The sequence below is a fragment of the Parasteatoda tepidariorum genome, chromosome 8 (genome assembly GCF_043381705.1).
Source record: "Parasteatoda tepidariorum isolate YZ-2023 chromosome 8, CAS_Ptep_4.0, whole genome shotgun sequence".
NCBI classification, from domain to species: Eukaryota; Metazoa; Arthropoda; class Arachnida; order Araneae; family Theridiidae; genus Parasteatoda; species Parasteatoda tepidariorum.
The window spans coordinates 69,114,444-69,127,421 of record NC_092211.1 but is presented as its reverse complement, the minus strand read 5'-3'; the positions used below and the strand labels follow the sequence as shown (position 1 = coordinate 69,127,421).

At 29.3% G+C, this 12,978-nt stretch overlaps 1 protein-coding gene across 3 annotated transcripts in view; it reads right to left on the bottom strand.

Annotated features, from left to right (window-relative positions):
* LOC107454893 (uncharacterized) overlaps nucleotides 1-12,978 on the bottom strand; it is a 42,180-nt gene that overhangs the window by 8,925 nt on the left and 20,277 nt on the right. For 2 of the 3 annotated variants that reach the window (XM_016072233.4, XM_016072234.4), the window contains 4 exons: nucleotides 10,053-10,679; nucleotides 9,906-9,975; nucleotides 8,656-8,791; nucleotides 6,036-6,163 (listed from right to left, as the gene is read on the bottom strand). In XM_016072233.4, the coding sequence (XP_015927719.2) occupies nucleotides 6,036-6,163; nucleotides 8,656-8,791; nucleotides 9,906-9,975; nucleotides 10,053-10,679 (961 nt within the window). The remainder of the gene's footprint in view (nucleotides 1-6,035; nucleotides 6,164-8,655; nucleotides 8,792-9,905; nucleotides 9,976-10,052; nucleotides 10,680-12,978) is intronic. The other variant, XM_071184195.1, reaches the window with a different exon arrangement.

The window sequence follows — 12,978 nt, the reverse complement described above, 5'->3', positions numbered from 1 at the left end:
GCGAAAATACAAATAGCGATATTGAATTTTTAAATTGCGTAAATAAGAATCACGATGAATAATTTTTAGATCACGTGAATACGAATCGCAATGAGTAATTTTTAAATAGCGTACAAATACGAAAAACGAGATCTGATATTACAACTGCGTGATAACGAATCGCAATATTGGATTTAAAAATGCGTGAATACGAATCGCGACGTTGGATTTTAAACTCGCGGGAATACAGATCGCGATATTGAATTTTTAAATTGAGTGAATAGGAATTGCTAGTACGATTTTTAAACAGCGTAAAAAAAGTCGCAACACATAAATTTTAAATAAGTTAAATACGAAAATCGATGATTGATATTAAAATCGTCTGATTAAAAATCGCGATTTTAGCATATTCCAGCGCAATTCCTAATATTTAAAATTCCGAAAATCACCCAAACGAAAAAAAAAAATCATATCGGTGGTCGAAACGAAACACTTAGACTCCTTTCCACTCTATAGCGGAAGTCGCGGGAATCCGACTATCGTTCCGGCGGCTTGGGTTTCTCTAATTGGACTCCCTAAAAATTTTAGTTTTTGGAACATGGTCGAAAATTTTAAAAATTGGGAGAAAAAAGCGGATTTCCGCTTTTTCGGTGGAAGTCTTTCCTCCCTTGGAGACGTGAACGGCAAAATGATCTCCAATGACTCACGGCAATGCGGATTAATATTTGAAACAGAATTCAGGTTTGCCAAATTTTGGACGTTTTGTCTCAGAATGGCGCAGCTTTGGCATTATGCCGTTTTGTCTCAGTTTGTCGCAAATGGCGCAGGCGTAGCATCCCTGAAATCATACAAAAGCCCAATGTATTTCCCCATATCGGTGTCCTTGCTCTTTAAAACATTCTAAGCTAATTTTCACGAAATTAAATTCGAAAGAAACTGAATCAAATATTTCTTCTTCGAATTCTATGAATATGAATCATTTGCGGTCTCAAAGTGAAGTTGATCACGTGCCACTTCCTTCTTCTTCTACTAGTAATCCATCAAATCCCAATGCTTCGGTATTAAGCGTAGCCACTAGTAAACAAAACAAAAAATAAGTTTTGCTCTCAACTGCTGAAATATTTATTACATGTGCAGAAGGTAGGAGAATAAAAATAAAAGCGATCCTTGACTCAGCTTCTAATATATGCGTATTAAAGAAAAATATAAGCGATTTATTAGGGATTAAAAAAGATAAAATAAAAACACCGATTTCAGGTTTAAACGGATCGATCCAAAATATTAATTGGAAATTAACTACATCCATTTCGAATGAAGATTTTAGTTTTAATGAATTAATTGAATTTTATGTGGTTGATAATATTACGGGGTTCACACCGCCCACTACTTTAGACATTTCGCAAATAGAGATTCCTCATTTTTTGAAATTAGCGGATGAGTAATTTTATGAAGCTACTAAGTGCACGCGTTAATAAGTTCTGATTTTTTTTTCAAGGTTTTGCAACAAAATACGTATAAAATAAATTATGATCTGTTTTTTAAAGAGTCGTCTTTGGAGTGGATAGCTTGCGGTAAACTTAAAGAAAGCAAAATTACTCAGGAAAGATATTGTTTTCTAACTAAAAATGATTCGCTACAAGATACACTAAAACTGATTTTTGATTTGGAGGGGCTTGGGATTAAAGACGATCCAATTTTGCAAGAAAATGATCAGGCCATGAAAATATTTAATGAAACTGTTGAATTCAAAGACGGTCGTTACATAGTACAACTTCCATTTAGAAAAGACTATAATGAACTTGCTGATAATTATTCTTTAGCGAAACAACGTTTCCGAAGCTTATGGAAAAGATTTACGCATGACCCGGATCTCTATGATAGATACCGTGAAATTATACAGGATTATACAAGTCAAGGCATTATAGAAATAGTTAAACCTGATAGTATACAGGATGAATATGAAAGACCTATATTTTATTTACCCCATATGGCCGCTAAAAAAGAAAGTTTAACAACATCGTTATGAATTGTGTTTGACGCTGCGGCGCACGAGGTCAATGAACTCTCTCTCAATGACTGTTTGTGGCCAGGGCCCAATTTAAACCCCAATCTTTTGGATGTACTTATTGAATTTAGACTCAACTGAATAGCTTTCTGTTCTGATATGAAGCAGGCTTTCCTTCAAATAGGTCTTGCTGAGGTACACAAAGACGCAGTAAGATTCTTTTGGAGCAATGATGAACCAAGTGTTTCTAAAGATCCCAAAATAATTATCTTCCATTTTAATAGAGTGAACTTTGGAGTCCACTCAAGTCCATTTCTACTCGCTGCTACTATTAGGCACCATATCAAAAAATATGAAAATGATCTTCCTGTTATTGTTCAACTTCTAGATAGAAATCTTGATTTATTTCCGGTAGCTATGATTTTGATGAAGCATTAGAAATATCTAGAGATGCAAATAAAATAACAGAAGCTGCTGGAATGACTCTAAGGAAGTGGATAACTAATGATGCTGATTTGATGGAGCAGTGGAAGAATGAGGGACTAGATACTCATCCTGCAAACGCTAGTGTTAGTCTGGGCTCCAATCAGACTAAAGTGTTGGGACTTTTATGGAACACCAGTGAAGATTATTTTTCTGTAGATACCAGAAGTCTCCTAAAATTCGCCTCCTCAAGCAAAAGTACAAAACGTTCGATACTCCAGGCTATAGGGAAGATATTTGACCCTTTAGGCTTAATTTCATGCTTCACCATACGAATGAAATGTCTGATCCAAGAACTGTGGAGTGAAAAAATTCCTTGGGATGAATCCTTGCCACCGAAAATAGAGAAAGAGTGGATAAAATGGTGTGAAGAGATACCTTTTTCGGAAAATCTTAAGATAGCTAGACTGGTTCTTAATTCTATATCCAAAGAGGATATCGTCGAGATTCATAGTTTTTGTGACGCCAGTAAGAACGTATACGGTGCTACAGTATATTTGAAAGTTTACACACCAAATGGACCGATTGTTAGACTTTTGACTTCTAAAAGCCGAGTAGCTCCTTTGAATAGTTTGACTCTGCCTAGACTGGAATTGCTGGGAGCTCTAGTTGCAGCTCGCTTGTCATCTAAAGTTAAAAAGATTGTGAATCTGAAAAGGTCTTCAATCGCATATCATTGGACTTACTCTAAAATTGCACTCTACTGGATAAAGGGAAAGACAACTTGTTGGAAACAATTCGTTGCTAATCGAGTTAAAGAAATAGCCACTTTGACAGATCCAAACTCCTGGCACCATTGGGCAGGTACAGATAATCCTGCAGATATTCTCTCTCGTGGAATTAGTGCTGAATGTTTGGTTGATAGTTCCAGGTGGTGGACAGGTGCTGAATTTTTGATGGAATTTGATTTTCAAGAAACTTTAGAACAATCATTTCCTGATATAGAATCCCTTGCAGAAGGTGAAAAAGAAACAATTCTCCGAGAAGCAAAACCTGTTTCCTCAACCGAGAGTACGGAAGAGACTGTTTTGCTAACTGATGATTCACAGACCCTGATTGATGAACTTTTAGAACTCTCAAAAAATTATTATAAAATTAATCATATTTTATGTTATATTTGCAGATTTCTTCATAATTGTAAACATAAGGATAAGAAAATGGGACCCTTGACAGTTGACGAGGTAAAGTATTCTGATTAAGCATTCTCAGAAGACACTGGTAACTAAGAATAATTTTTCTCACAATATTTCTAGCTTAAATTCCTTTGTAGATGGGGAAGGTTTAATACGAGTAGGTGGAAGGCTCAATAATGCTTCAGTACCCTTTGATCAAAAGCATCAGATAATCTTACCGAAAAAGTCCAAATTAAGTAAAATTTACTTCGATAGTTTACACAGGAAATTGCTTCATATTGGCCCTCAAGGTTTGTTAAGTGCAGTTAGGTTAAAATTTTGGCCTTTAGGAGGTCGTAATCTTGTACGTCAAACTGTACATCAATGTGTAACTTGTTTCAAATCTAAGCCCTTCCTTTCCACTCAAATTATGGGTAATTTACCAAGTGAAAGAGCCAACATGTCACCCCCATTTTCCGTCACAGGTATAGACCTGTGCGGCCCTTTTGCTGTTAAATATAAACATCAACGTAAGAGTACTCTCAGCAAAGTATATATTTGTATTTTCATTTGTTTTTCCACAAAAGCCATCCATCTTGAACAGCTGACTGATTTGACTTCCGATTCGATGATTGCCACACTGAAACGATTTACAAGTAGACGTGGAAAATGCTCCAAAATCTATACTGATAATGCCACTAATTTTGTTGGGGCTAATTCTCAATTAAAAAAGTTTTATGGATTAATTAATTTTCCATATCAGATTTTGGCTAATTATTTTACCTCTGAAGGCATAGAATGGAATTTTATTCCCCCAAAATCACCCCATTTTGGTGGCCTTTGGGAGGCGGGTGTAAAATCAGTAAAACATCATCTTAAAAGAGCAGTTGGAAAATTTCATTTCACTTACGAAGAGATGGAAACAATAGTTATTCAAATCGAAGGAATTCTGAATAGTCGCCCCCTTTGCCCCTTAAGCGGTGATAATGACAGTTTTGATGTTTTAACACCAGGTCATTTCCTAATAGGGAGGCCTATAACATCAATTGTCGAACCAAATTTAACTGATCTCAATGATAATCGTCTAAGTCGGTGGCAGAAAACTACAAAAGTTGTACAACTTATATGGGAAAAATGGAAGTCGGATTACTTAAATACATTACAAGCTAGATCAAAATGGATGGTAACAAAAAATGATTTAAAGATAGGACAGATGGTACTTGTAAAAGAAGATTTCTTGCCTTTAAATACCTGGATTTTAGGCCAAATAATTTATGTTTATCATGGTTTGGATAATAAAGTGCGTGTAGTAAAAATTCGCACAATATCTGGGGTATTTAAAAGAGCTGTTTCTAAAATAGCTGTCTTGCCTATCGATACATAAAATAAAAAAAATACTGTAATTTTCATAATGTCATATATTTCTTATTTTACATTTTATAATGTTTATGTTTTATATTGTCAAGTTATGTAATATTTGTGTTTATTTTAAATTTTATATGTTAAGTTCTTGCATGAACATTGAAAGGCCGGGCAGGATGTTGGCGCGCATGCGCCCCAACCGGCAGAAGATTTTGTAACTTCAACAATGACACACGGCTCTCATGTAGCTCCGTCTAATTAAAAATAAAACTTCTGAAATCGCATTTAGCGATAATTAAAATAAATAAAAAATAAATCATCTCTTTTTTTAAAGAGTGATCCGTCTTATAAATTTTTCTCTTCAACAACTATTAGTTATATTTCGTCTAAAACTCATACAATCAATTAACTACAAATATAAACAAATGAATGAAGCTTTGCAAAAAATTAATAACAATCAATAAGTAATATTAAATAAAAAAATTTATTGGAGACTTCTTAAAAAATAAGTAAAACAATTTCCCTAGATTTAAATTCATTCCTCTTATTTAAGTTGATAAAATATTAATTATTTTTAAATTTTAATTACCCTTTTAGTAATTTGTTTTTTTTAAATAATGTTAATTCAAATTCTAATACATATTTTACTATGAAAGTGAAAAAAAAGTTTTAAAGTGTTATTAATTGTTAAACTGAAAATTTCTATGAATTCCATCGTTTAATTGACCATGAATTCCATCTTTTCAAAATTTAAAATTCACAGATCTATCTTAAATTTCCATAAAGCATATATTGACTTAATTTTACAATTGATTATGCATCATTTTCAAATGTTTAGAAGATAAATAAAAGTCTAAATTTTCAAATCCATAGATTCAATTTTTTTTAAATTAAAAAATTGATTATTTTATTTTCATAATTTTAACAAAATTCTTAAACATTTATGAGTTAAATAAAAATTTACTAAGTAATATTAATTTCAAAAACAAATAAATATTAGATAAACATGGATTTCGAAAAAAATACTCCTTAAATTATTTCAACTTAAAAGATTCAAAGAAGAAATGAATATACTACTTTAATATAATGCTTACTTTTTCAACCATTTTAGTGGCAAATCCAAGATTGATGCACACCTTTGGAGCTGTACCCTGAGCTTTTAAAAGACGTTCTCTAATCATCATCTTTTGCTGTTTCTTGGTCAGTTTTTCTTTTACAACCACTAAACACGAATAAATGAATTAAAGCAATTTGATAAAAGCTTTAAAAAAATTAATAAAACAGAAAATTATGAGACCTTTTTACAAATATTCTTTCATAACATTTTTCTAGCATGGTGCATGTGTGTGAATTTCTCAATATATATAAATAATTCTACTGTCATAGAATTCAAAAAAGAGGAAACAAAATTCTTTAATTAAATATTTAAATCAGTCACCAGGGCAAAAACTTAAATTTAATAATTTAAGAAAAGATATTAATTTGAAAAATAAAGTTATAACTAAATGGTTTAATGATTACTATAATCCATATATAGAATTGGCTTGAGTGGTTATAATAATAGCTAAATAGCTAAAAAAAAAAGCAATGTGCCATTGCTTCTCTTTTTAGGTCTTTGTGCTCAGTTTTCGTAACATTTTCCCATTCTTATCAATAAAAAACTTATACTGTTTAATTTCTTCATTCGAAACATAAGTAAATTATATTTGAGCCAAATACTCTTAGATGTATAACTTGTAAACTGTGCATTTTCTAACATTATCAAAATAAGTTCTGTTTTTTTACAATGAAAGTAAATGATGAACATTTACTTTCTATAAACATCAGTAGATGACAGCACCAGTTAGTATAGTTAACAGTTCTTTAAAGTTTTTAACTCATTGAAATCAAATATATTGATCTATATCATATTGATATATATATATATANATATATATATTTGCTTTTTAATTTGCAGGGAATTAAAAAAATTGTTTTAATTATAGAATTTGTGCATTTTCAAAACTTTTGATAAACTTTGTAATACAAGGTGTCTTGTATATCCAATATCAAAAATAGCTGGATCACACACACAACTTTGCCGATTAACACAATAATCTGCAGTCACTATCATGCTGTATAGTTTCTAATGGAATTGGAGGTGTAAATATTAAGTAATAAAAAGCGTTCAAGTATCAAAACTAAAAAAAATTTCAGTTTTAGTGACACTGTTCTCTTATATTTTAGATAACTAAATATTTCTTCATCTTTAGTTCATATTTAAAGAAATATTTTTTAAATTTATGGTATTTAATAAGTAATGATATTTTAATTTAATTCACTCTACAGAGCAAGCAGCAAGAAATCTTTACACTAATTGACTTCATCAAAATTTATTTATTTTGCAGGTTAAAAGGAAAATAACTAGAATTAATTCATGGTGAAGGTTAGGGAAAATAACTTGATGTCATGATGTAATTAATTAATCATCTTTTCCAAAAGTGTAATAAGCAGGCTTTTGTAACTAGATCACACTATGAAAGTTAACACAATAATTTGCAGTCACTATCATGCTATATAGTTTCTAATAATGGAAACAAAGGAGTAAATATTACGAATAACTATAAAGAAGTAAAAGTATTTCAGGAACATAAAAAGTTAAGACAGATTTTGTTTTGCAGCACATTTTCATTGAGCAATTTATTACAAATAAATAAATAATAATTATTTATTTCCTTTCTTTGAGAATCAAAAATTAAAAAAATAATGCAACCATATATGTTCACTATGTTATTGAAACAGTTCCAATAAATATTTCATACCCAATAGTGAGTTAAAGAAAAAAATCAGTATATTTTAAAAACAGTATACATATAACAGATGAATTTTTAAACAGGCAAACTGCAAATTTAAAAAAAAAGTATTATTTGGTCTACTTACATGCAAAAATTTAAAAGGAAATATTATTGCAAAATAATTAAATATACTATTTCAAACCTCTGAATTACTTTATTTAGATCAGAAAATGTTAACAGTTTGTATTTGCACTGTAACTTTATCAAAACTAAACAACTCATAATTTCAAATCAATGTATGGAAATTGTTAATACTGTTGCATTAAAAAAAATACCCGTAATCAATTAGATAAAATTCCCTCATACCAATATATAATTAAAATTAGTAATTGAATTCAAGATTTCATAAATCAACTAAAAAAATTTTTTGATTGAAATCTATCACTTTTACGATCACATAAAATAGACAAATCAATAATTGAATTTGCCCTACATAATTTGTTACTGTGTTTGTTTATTATGATATAAAAGCGTATGATCCCTGAATTCATTACCACAAAAACTTCATTAGTAGAGAATTTTTGAGTTCCTTTTTCATAGAATGTTTGAAATTTCAAAAAGGTTTAAATAAGGAATCTTTTGTGTCAGACTATATGCCTGAACAATGTACATAATTAGTATGTGGACCTTGCTTTATGAGAACTATCAAATTTTGCAATTTCTACTAGCATTATTAATTAAAATAAAAAGATGTTGGATTAAAAAACCAAAGTTTTTGATTCCCTAAATAAATTTTTCAAAAGTCCACACAGAAAATGGGAGGTTCTAAGCACATACAAATATCAGGAATATCAGGATAAAATAATTTTTTCATCAGGATGACTATGAACCTTGATATTTTTAACCTCAAGTTTGTATAGTTTAGATGTAAAGTAAAAACCTTCTTCAGTATTAATAGGCTGGTTTTTCTTCATTTCAGCTATTTTTAACTTTCTTCTCATCTTTTTTACTTTTCTCTTTTCTTTCATAGAAGCAAGAACTCGCTCATGATGCCTCGCTCTCCTCGTTTTTTTCTTCTAAAAAATATTTAAAATACATGAATATAATAAGTGAGCATATTTACAATCTACATACTTAAAATCATTTAACATAAAGTAATTATTTTCAGTCATGTAATAATACCATGTGAATAGATTGTTTTATTGCTCATTATTGAAAATAAATCTCAAACAATATACAAGTTCACTCCTGGAATCATAAACATGCATGGAATATACACTGTTCATAAACACTTGTCAAATAATCTAGGGGTGTAATTAGAAGTTAATTGTTCCATCCCTTTCACTTTAAAAGTTACAAGTGCTTACATGTTTTGTGAGGCGAATAGTATGATAATATGAGTGATGAGAGTAATATATAATTAGCCACTCAAATAAATAATTCAAAATATATTTTAACAGTGTTTCATTCTTTAACAGTTAATTTCAAACAGTTTTAAAACAGTTGACAGTTTCAAAAAGAACGCAGGGAAGAGAACATATTTTATTACCAATATTTACAGATGTAAACAAAATTAATTATAATGCATTTATTAATATCACAGTAGTAATTTATTATTAAAGCATTAAAATATTTTTATAAAAATATTTTTTAAATAGAAATTCAAAAATTTTAATTTTTAGGAAGGCATTATTTTCTCTCCTTTCTGCTGTTTTACAGTAAAAGTATTGAATTTTGTATATGGGATTTTTACTAAGGTGTTGACAAACAATAATATCAACCTGCATAAATCCTTAGGACAAAACAATGTCTAAGGCCAACACAAAATAGTAAAAGACTGGACTTCAAGTAAAGTTTCTCACAACAAAAGATTGAAGCAACTATACTAGATAAAGCAGAAAAACTTTATTCAAGATCAAAAAATTAAGGTGCAATAACTCGAGTCTCTAAATTTAAATTATTTCACTAATTTATTTCACTGCCACAACTAAGAAAATAAGTGCAAAGGTGATACTAAAAATGATTGCTAAAAATAACAAAAATATATTAACAGTAAACATAATTAAAAACAGCTGTAAACAATGTTAAAAATAGTCATTTCCAAGAAAGGCAAAAGAAAGTAAAATGAAAGGATAAAATAAAAATTTGCTTTTAAAATAAAATAATAATTTAAATTAATTATATACTTACGGACATATATTGTTCCTCAATATTTTTTTCACTTGTTGAAAAGTAACCACTAAAGCAACCTCTGCTCTTTCTAAAAAAATTAATAAATAAATAAATTTTAAATAACACTACAGATATTACTATGATACTTTTACATAAATGACCTACTCGTTATCCCCTACTCGAGGTCTAGAATGACACAGCCAAACAGGAAGATGATCATCATAGCTTTCACACACATGAGATTTGTCTTTCACTATTTCTGACTCATTGTCTGTTTGAACCGATGAATGGATATTATTACACACGTGAGATTTGTCTTTCTCTGTTTCTGACTCATTGTCTGTTTGAACCGATGAATGGATATTATTGCACACAGGAGATGTGTCCTTCTCTGTTTCTGATTCATTGTCTGCTTGAACCGAAGAATGGATATTATTACTAGCATGAGATTTATCTTTCTCTGTTTCTGGCTCATTGCTTCTCTGAACAAATGCATGGATATTATTACAAATATCAGTTGTGAGTGTATTTATGTTATTATTTATGAAGGTAGTCTGAGGTGATGTTGAATATGTATCTACAATACAGCTTTTAGTTCTTGTAGAATGATCTTCCTGAAGCTCAAAACTTTGAAAAAGTTCATCAATATCAGAAATATCTTCATCTGTATTACTTTCCCTCTCTAAAGACTTGAGTTTTGGCAATTCTTTTAAAACATCACAAACAGCATAAAAATCCTTAATGGTAGAAGCGTCCGTTAATATTTGTGTGATTTTTTCATCTTGATGTATACTAAAAAAAAAAAATGAAAGAAAGTATCACTTTTGTTGTTCTACTACTCAAAAGAAAAACAAATCAAATTTAAATAAATTATTGCATAAGCTTCCTTCTATTTCTAATTTGTTTTATACAGTAAAAAATCTAGGGTATTTCTCTACACAATGCATTTAATTATTCAATATTTCACAATTAAATACACCTCTTAACTATTATATTGATTTTAATATCTAACTATTGACCTTAATTTAAGAATTTCCCTGAAACCATAAAATAAGTTTTGCTTTAAATTTTTCCCGGCTATATGCTTAGTTTTAAAATTATTTTTAAGTTATATTAGTAGGATAAAAATTACGGTAGCAACACTAGATTGAGTAAACCTTCAAACCATAATGATTTTAGTCATACAAAAAGATTCAAAAAGATTTGTGTAGAATTTGAATCTTATCTGTGACAGGGTTACCACAATAAAAAATGAACAAAAATAGTTGCTTTTAGTATCCTCAAGCATGAAAATAGTTGCCTAAAACTATGAAAATAGTTGCCTGAACAGGAACAAAAATTTATCAAAAGTAGTAGCCAAATAACTAAAATTATAGCTTAATTGTCAAATACTATGGCTGTCGAACTGTCGAATACTGTAGCTTAATTGTCAAATACTATTATTAGGACTGGGTGATGTCAAAAATTTTAAATTGTGATACATCGTCAGTTAGACATCACAATACAGTGATGTATCACAACTTAGCATTTGTTCAAAAATTACCCATGGAAAATCTTTAAATCAATCAAAAATAAATAAAAAGGAATAAATCTAGTACAAAAGAAAATATTAATTCTAAACATATTTTACTATGACATCAATATCATTGCTTAATTTTTTCAATTAAATTAATAATGAAGTCAAAGTAAAAGCAAACCCAAGCTTTATTTCATTTTTCTTAAATTAAAAATGATTTAAGATTTATTGGTTTAAAAATAATAATACTGTAACAAATTATTTTTCCTACATGAATTACAAATTAAAAGAAAAAAAACAAAAGTGGAAAACAAACCAAAGAAATGTTCACTTTAGAAACAAAAAAAAAAATTTTTATTATTTGTTGGGAAAAAAAACATGCTTTTGAAACATCATTAGCCTCTTTTTTATTTACTTATTTAAAATAATAAAAAGTAGTATTAACTAATGGTCAAATTCTGTACTTAATAAATGTAAAAATATTTTTACTTATTATTATTTTCATTTTTGAGAAAGATTTATTTGTTTAAAAATGATACTGACTATCGAACAAATTATAAAACAAACAAGTATTGAAAGAATTTTAGTAAAAATTAAAAAAAAAATACTTTAAGTACTGATGTTAAATTATTAAAAACGTCAAAACATTACTAAACTTTTTATTTAATTAAAAAAAAATTTGTTTTAACTAATAGCCAAATTTTTTTAAAACTTTGTTTTCATTTTCTCAAAAATAAAAGCAAACTAAATAAAGGTAAGCTTTGCTTTAATTTTTTTATAATTAAAAACGACTGAGCATTTATTGGTTGAAAAACAATCAAATTATTATACTTAACTACATTTAATAAATTTAAAAAAACAAACTTTTTATAACAAAGTTAAATACAAAATACCCCTATTAAATTGTATCGCTTAAAATAAAAATTGAAAAAAATCAATTATTTGATCTATTGAGTTCAGAACGAAAATTTAAGATAACAGCAATTGTACAGCAATCGCAAAGTTACAGTAGGTCTACTAAAAATAATTGACAAGAATCGTTAAACCGAGACAGAAAAAAAATGGTATGAAATAATACAGAACGAAACGATAGCTGCATAAGTCTGACTGACTGAAAATAATTTTCAAGAAACCTGGCAATTATTTCCGACGAAATAAAATGCACAACGATCGCTAAACGACTTAAGACCCATTGAAAATAATATTCAAAAAATGCAAAATCCCAAAGACAAAAATGGACATAAAGAAGCTATGCATTGCGTTCTATATTACAAAGCTGATCCTCGCACAAAACCGGGAGTTCCGTTTAAATTCGCTCTTCGTCATTCAACATCACAAAACTAACAGCATCTTAATAGCCAAACGCTATCTACATCCCTGCAGCTACACGAAATCAAAATCGTCTTCGTCAGTGCGGTAACAGCGTTAGCCTAGCCAAGGATCCTTGCATATTAAATCGTTAAACCGCGATTGTAATCTAATTCCGGCGGCTTAAATCAGACTTCTGATGCATCGCCTAAGGCGAAAGTCACTACATCGTCCTACTGATATATGCGGTAAATCGATATTTTGCGA